Source organism: Rutilus rutilus, assembly GCF_951802725.1.
Source record: "Rutilus rutilus genome assembly, chromosome: 1".
NCBI classification, from domain to species: domain Eukaryota; kingdom Metazoa; phylum Chordata; class Actinopteri; order Cypriniformes; family Leuciscidae; genus Rutilus; species Rutilus rutilus.
Genome location: NC_140209.1, coordinates 8,229,943 through 8,238,066, shown reverse-complemented (window position 1 = coordinate 8,238,066; position 8,124 = coordinate 8,229,943). Strand labels below are relative to the sequence as shown.

Genomic DNA, 8,124 nt, shown 5'->3' with positions numbered 1-8,124 from the left:
GCAGCAGCATATACTACACAATCAGCCTTCAAATGCGACCTTCCAAGGATGCAGCCTTTGAATTGGGACGTCCTTCATTGCGCCGCTGTGACGCATTCGGCCTTCAAATACGGCCTTTGCAGCCTTCACATTGGGACACAGCTAATGTGTGGACAGGCAAATTACTTGTTGCTGTAATCTTATCGCATCGCGTCTGGTTAGGACACGGTGTCAGTCATACTTCGAAATGTTTACAAGACCGAAAACTCAGCGGATAAAAAAAAAAGCACACTCCATTGGGTTTGATTTGGGGATTGCTAAAAGCTATGTCTGTGTATTGCATAATAAACTAAATGAAAGTTTATATATCATATTTTCTTGCTAGTTTACTTTTTTATAATACATCATACTTTCAGCCAAACGGAATAATTAAAAACTATTTTAAATGTGTAAATCTTCTATAAATATTTTTTTATTCTTCATTTTCTTTTGACATAATGTTTATTATGTACATTTTGAGCACTTTTTGTGTGAAACCATATTTATTTTGTCCATCAAAAGTGTGCGTTCACTTTAATTGATAAATAAAAAAAAATGTTTTCATTATTTATGAATTTCCTTTTTTTGTACAGTGTAAAAGGCTACTGTAAGCCCATCTATTGGTCCAAAGAGGGTTTTCAATAATACGGGGAAGGTTTCTCTGCTCATTACTTGTTTTTCCTTTTCGCAACACAACAAGATTAAATGCAATATATTTTCTCACATGTATTGACTCGTTACTTCATCTGACTCCATAAATGAAAAAGATTTTAATGATGTCTGTGCATCATTAAACGTGAACGAAAATTTGATTATTCTTTTAAACTCTGAATATATTTTACCCGCTTAGATCTGGAAACTATATCACTCTGAGGTACCTTTTTCTCGCAACGCCTCACGGCACAATTTCGCCAGTCCCAGCCATCAAAACAGAGGTAATTTGGCTAAATATCTGGGATTTTCCGTATTCACACGTATACAATCAAAGATGTGTAAATAGCCCCCTTGGAGTACCCCCTCAGGAAATTAATTCAATCGTTTTACTTTAGTAAAGGTCTTGACCACCATTAAAAGACGTTAGTCTATCAACTTTACTCTTCTTAAAATGGCTTTGGTTTGGCCAAGCTCGTGGCATTCCACGTACACTTGTAAAGTAACATTAAATTAGAACAGAGGTAATTAGACGCACCCAGATCTAGGTTGATCAAACAGCATTTGCTGATTCTAGATGGAAAATAATTTGTCTCTGCATCCAAGTAGGCTACACTTGAATTTGATACCAGATATTAGTCGTCACTAATCTCTGACGCAAACTTGTGGAAATATACAAATCCGATAATCTATCAGGGAAAAACAATCTCTGAGTCAGTCAGAATAAAATCAAACGTTTCAAATTTATTGACCAGGTTATGAAACAATAATTCAAAATCCAATTCATAAGAATAAAATCATCAGTTAAGCATATCATAACAACAATTAAGAAATAGAGGGAATTTATAGAAATTATTACCTGGCAACAAAATTACACACAGTGGTTGTGTGGGAAGTCAACCTACAGACTCCCACAACTTTTCTGCTCTTTTCCTTATATACCCAGATAATTCAATATTCTTACCAAATGGTGGCGCCTGTCATTATAATTAGATTTTGGTTCCCTATTGAGGGGTTCACACTGTGGGATCAGGATTTGTACTTGAATGGGCTCTTGTTTTACATACAGGAGGTATAGTCTGAATGGAGGATCTGGGTGAGAGAACACCTTTAAGGGACACATCACTTTCTCATATTTTATAACTTCTTTTAGCTTTTCATTATGGTTGGGAGAATGAGACCATTTTACCAGGCGCACTGAGACACTTTAAATTATATCAAACATGCATAGTTACTTATTGTACATACTTAACATTGCATAGGTTTTCAGTGTATTTTAGGTGAGGAGGAGGAGGGGGGTGAAGGGGAGATAGTGTGTGTGAAGTGTGAGCTGCACTGAGTGCTGTGTCTTGGAAGTTCCTGTTACATCTGCAGGAGACAGTTCAAGTGTTAATTCTCAGGAGATCCTTTTGTTTCATCGAGGGGTCGATCAGACATACTGGCACCAGCTTTACACTACCATGGTTTGAAATGATGTAACTTTTTATTACTTTATGCTATCACCACAAAATATGATCCAGATGCAGAATACATTTAGAGGAACTTTACCGAAATTAATTTACCAAATTATTTTCCTCCTTCCTTATTTCCTTCCATAGATATTGCATATCAAATGAGAAAAATACATATTTCCCTTGAGCACACATTGTTGTTGTTTTTTTTATATCAGCATTTTTTTTTCTCAGCATGAGAATGTTCAAATGTAATTTATTTTAAAGTAACCTTTTTTTCTTTTCTTTTTTTTTAGGAACGATAAGCACATTTTGACTCTCCGTGCTACAGTTTTGGAGTTATCAGTCATTACTTTTGTGTTTATCACTCAGAAAACAACCATTTTTAAAAATTCAGAAAATGTAAAAACATACAGATAAACGTCACCAAAAAATAATTATCCTACTACTTTATTCCCTTCCTAAATTACTGGATTGCATTTCAAATTAGAAAGATATGTAAAATAAAATAAATAAAAGTGACCACTAATGTTATCATATAAAGCAAAAAAGGAATGTAAATTAAATGAAAATAAATATATAAGAAAATATAAGAAAATAACAGATTTAATACATAAAACTAATAGTAACAATAAAAAAAATTATTTATGTATCACCCCGTAAAAATCAAAGTATGTATAGCAGTTAAAACAAACTAGATAATGAAATAATATTGATCATTTTCATGATGGAGGACAGAAAGATATTTGCCAGGGGGCCCAGAATCTCTGGCCTGATTAAACCATGCACCAGGGTTGGAGAGTCTCAAGGGGTTTGGGTCTCCTAGATCTGTGGGCCACAGGAACTGTTCTCATGTCTAAGTCTAACTTATGAATCTAACAACTTACAAACAATGGCACCAGCAGCAGTACCAACAGCACCACCAGCAGTGGCACCAACAACTACACCAACAGGGCCACCAATTAATCCAATAGCTCCACCAATACATCCACCAATAAATTGACCAGTAGCTACACAACCAAATGCCAAAGCTGCTATAATCCATCGGGACCGATACTTCTTGTAAAACTGTTTAAATTCCGGGTTTTTCCTTGGTCTTTCTATATTTGACTGCTTACGATCTTCTAGCTCATTCCCTTTCTCCTGTTGTTTTCTCTTCTCTTCCTCTCTCTGTCTCTCTGCTTCAAGTCTTTCCAGTTCAGATCTCTTAATTTCTATCTCTTCCAAGATGTTCTCTGTCTCCTTTCTATCTCTCTCAGTCTTTTGTCTTTGTTTCTCCTGTTGTTTTCTCTTCTTTTCCTCTCCCTTTATCTCTGCTTCAAGTCTTTCCAGTTCAGATCTTTTAGCTTCTATCTCTGATCTGATTCTCTCTGACTCCTTTCTAGCTCTCTCAATCTCCTCTTGTCTTTGTTTCTCTTGTTCTTTTCTCTCCTCTTCCTCTCTCTGTCTCCTCTCTTCTTCCTCTTGTCTGAGTCTGTGAGCATCTTCAAGCATCTGATTACTGTAGTGTCGTCCTCCATTCTGCTCTATCATTGTGTCAATCTTCTTCAGTAGATCATTCACCTGCTTTCTGTTATTCTCATCTTCATTGTTGAAGACGTGAAATCTGCCTTGACACCGCTGAACTAGATGTCTTAAGCTACTGCTCTCAAAAATGAGTTCCCCTATGGATTTTCTTTTCAGCAGATCTCCATGAGTGAAGAGAATGATGGAGTATTTTAACACTCCCTCTCCAAACATCATCTCAATCTGCTGAGGAATCTGCTGCTCATGTTCAGTGAATCTGTCATTTACTCTGAGAACAATAAGAAAAGCGTGCGGTCCAGGACTGGATATATAAACACTTCTCGCTATCTCCATCATTAACTTTTTGTGTTTCATCTGTGTGTCGAATAATCCAGGAGTATCAATTACAGACAAAGATCTGCCTGAAACAGTGGCATGTTTCTCTGAACATTCACTGGTTACTGAACTCATTCTCTGCTCAGAGTTAAACTCTTTCTGTCCCAGTATTGTGTTTCCAGATGCACTTTTCCCAAAACCAGTTTTACCCAGAAGAACAATCCGTCTGGATGAGGGACTGGAGACAGGAGTGTCTGGTTCATTATGAGCCTTTGCTCTGCTGTCAGGAATCTGTCTTTCTTCATCTGATGACGTAAAAAAGAAAAACACATGCAAGTTTAGGAAGAACATGACCATACGTGCCATGATGAAATACATTGATGAACCTAACAACTTTCCATTTAACATTCCTAAGTTTTAACCACACAACCCTGATAGCAACCCAGTGAACACGTTGATCTAGCAGTGATCTCTCCATATAACCACAATGTGAGTTCGCAGTGAGCTAAAAGTGTAACTCACAGTGCACAGTGCTCATATTATGGCCACAATGTGAGTCACCCCAGCTAGAAAAGTTTGTCAAATTTTGGTTGAAAATGAAAATTGGATTGACATCTAAACATTTGTATGATGTCAGACTCAAACGGCAGACAACAACTCACAGAATTACCAGCTTCACTTATTACTAACTTTTATACTTTTAGCTCACTTTTAGCTTTTGAGCATAACATTGTGATCATATGGAGTGATCAATGTGTTGACTGGGTATGTATCACAATTAGGGATGCACCAATACCGGTACCAGAATCGGTATAATGGTAAATGGTAAAAATCCACCCAATACTTTTTTATAATCCCCATATATCTTTATCAATCTCTCAAAACAAGCTGTTTAAAATGTCCCCCTACTCCTATGTATGGCCCTGTCCCAAATGGCACACTCCGGACTTTGGTGACGTCATGTAGTGCAGACCTATAGGGCCCTTGGCGCGAGTCCACGAGGGCGCACTGAGAGGTATTTTTGGGACAGACTCGATCGTCACGCCAGAAATAACGTTCTGGTTGTTGTTGGACAGGAGAAATCACATTTTTTGCAGCCTCTTCCTGAGACTCTCCATCTGTGTCTGACTCCGGTTCAAAAGGCTACAACTGGGCATTATTGACATTTTGCCAGAGCGAAATTCGGCTGTTATGTTGTTCCAGTATCTGAAGCTCGTGGACTTTTCAGAACGGAGGCGGAGCAGCAGCTCATTTGCATTAAAAGGGACACACACAAAAAGTGGAGCGTTATCCCTCACACCCAAAAAGGGGCAACTTTGACAAGCTTTAATAAATAATCTGGTTGGTATTTCGAGCTGAAACTTCACAGACACATTCTGGGGACATCAGAGATTTATATTACATCATGTGAAAATGGGCATAATAGGTCACCCTTTAATGTAAATCAAAATAAGGACAAAGAAATTACTCAATGCTCTTGACTAAATAGGCTACCTTTTGTAACTTTACAAAAAGATACATCTATATTTAATTGATACAGTATCGAATATGCAGTTTTTCACATTTGATTACTTAATGCAAATTTCGGAACCTGTTAGATTTACCTAACATTTGTAGCCTTTCTTTGTTCTATTGTATTCTATTCTTGCTATTTGTAATTTGTTAATTTGTTCTTTATTGTATTAATGACTGCGTACATGTCTTTAATAATGTTTTGAATTCACATTAATTGGGCTGGTAGTTGTAATAAACTTGGAATAAAGAATTGATATTGCACTGGTGCACTGAGGTCTGCTGTTGCTGCTCTAAATATGAGCTGTGCTATTAAATGAAAGATAAAATATGATCAGTGAAAGTTACAGAAGCTCATACAATGCATTTAAGCAGGATTAATTAAGCATTAAAATAACTGAAAGAACTATGTATTTGATGAAAAAATTAAACCAACTAATATGATTTATATTATTTTAGTTTCTCTACCAATACATTTATAAATTACAAATGCAGTGAAAATACAGGTATCGGGATCGTTATCGGCGAGTAACAAAAATGAAAGTATTCGTACTCGTTCTGAAAAAAGTGGTATCGTTGCATCCCTAATCACAATCATATAATACACATTGTGAGACACACAACAGTTTGCCAACATTAAGATGCACAAATTTTAACCAAAAACTTTAAAACATTTCAATAAATGATTTTAAGAATACTCACACTTTACTCCTGAAGATCTCTGGAGAATTGTTGCAAGTAGTAATCTAGCCTGGTCAGTTGATCTTGACTTGTTGTTGAACACATGGTATCTCTGATCATATTTCTGAACGAGTTTCTTCAGAGGTTCAGTTTCATCAAGGAAGTCTTGTATCGTCATGTTTTCTTCCTCCAGTTCGTCTCCTCTGGTGAAGAGAATCCTGGTTTTCTCCAAGCGTTTTTCTCCTAACAGCTCCTCAATCTTCTCCACAGTTTCTCTCTCTTCTTCAGTGAATCTGTCGGGTTTGATGACCAGCAGAAACACACAGAGATCTAATTCACATCTCTGAAGAACCTTTTCATTTATCATCTGCCGAATCTCTTCTTCACTCATGTGTGTGTTGAATAATCCTGGTGTGTCATAAACAGTGACTGGAAACCCACAGACAGATTCAACAGCAACATCTCGAGTGACTGAAGTGGAGCTTTTCTTTGAGATGAAAGCTTGTCGTCCCAGTATTGTGTTCCCTGCTGCACTCTTCCCAACTTGTGTTTTCCCTAGTAAAATTAAGTTTATTTGTGCATCGGGATCGATGTCCATGTCTGGTGTTTGACCTAAAATCAAATAATAAAGCTCTGTATAAATTTGTAATATATAAGAATAACAACCTTTGAAATAAACATCAGTAAAAACAACATTCTTACCACTTTCACATTCACTGTTATCCAGCTCTTTCTTCCTAATTGATGCAGTGTTGAACATCTCTACAGTGTAGCGCTCCTGTTTATTCTCATTAAACAGAAACTTGATCTTCTTCATCAGGTCTCTCATCTCTGATTGGTTGCTCATCATTTTGTTGCAGGAGTGAAATCTTCCTCCACATTTATCCAGCAGCTGCTCCAGAACAGGGTTTTTCTTCAGATCATCTTTTATGGTGTCACACTCTTCTTCTCTCTCATAGGTGAAGAGAATCGTCACAAACTGAAGAACTTTTTCACCAAACACTTTCTGAAGCCATTCCAGACACATCTTATCATCATCTGTTAACTGGCCCAGTCGCACAACAAAGATGAAGGTGTGGATTTTATTTTCATTCACTAGTTGACTAATGAGATGCTTGCTCTCATGCAAGTCAATCATGTTGATCACAGAGACGTGATGTTCTGATATCTCCCTCTGTAAAGGACTGATTCTCAAAGTTTCTGAATTTTCCAAATTTGTCTGTTTTTCTCCTAGGAGAATGTTTTTAGGTCCAAACTTGACTGATGAAGAGTTTCCAAATAACACAAGAGACAGATCGGTAAATATGTTCTCTAAAATAAAAACATAGAACTATTGATAAACACATCAATACAATCTTTTTGTGTTATATATATATATACAATCTTATATATATATATACAATACAATCTTTATATATATGACAACATGTCACATAACATTTCATCAAACTCATATCAAAGACATAATGATCATAACATAATGAAGAGGATCATTTTAAATGTAATGGAATTCCCAGAGAATAATCTCATGAAGAGATACACTGCCCGGCCAAAAAAAAAAAATACGAATAAGCAAATACTTGAGAGTATATGATTATATTATTCTAGCATGTTATATGTTTGTAAGTTGAATAAAGGTCAAAGAGAATGAGGAAATCACAGGATTTATTGATTTAATTGCATATTATAAAATGTTCCAAAAAATAAATAAATAATAGGGGAGAGCGGGGCACAAAGTAACGCTTTTTGACTTTCTCAGTTTGTGTAAATCTACTTATGGTTCAGAGTATTTATTTTTTTCCCACATTAATTTCCCACATGTCTAGTACAATTATGTGTTTTTGTTTTATTAATACAGTATATACTTTTTTCTTGATATACCCCGAAAGAATGGAAGTGAAATGTGACAACATGCCCCATAGGTGGGGTACATTGTAACATGTGAGGGGCACATTGTAACATAACATAT

The 8,124-nt window shown here is 36.2% G+C and overlaps 1 protein-coding gene across 1 annotated transcript; it reads right to left on the bottom strand.

The window, feature by feature from the left end:
• Positions 1-2,987: 2,987 nt before the first annotated feature.
• Positions 2,988-7,182, bottom strand: LOC311303996 (GTPase IMAP family member 8-like; the record flags this gene model as incomplete). The annotated part of the gene is made up of 3 exons (XM_084430803.1): positions 2,988-4,267; positions 6,177-6,767; positions 6,858-7,182. The coding sequence occupies 3 exons, from the start codon at positions 7,180-7,182 to the stop codon at positions 2,988-2,990; spliced, it is 2,196 nt and encodes a 731-aa protein (XP_084286929.1).
• Between the last annotated feature and the right edge of the window lie 942 nt (positions 7,183-8,124).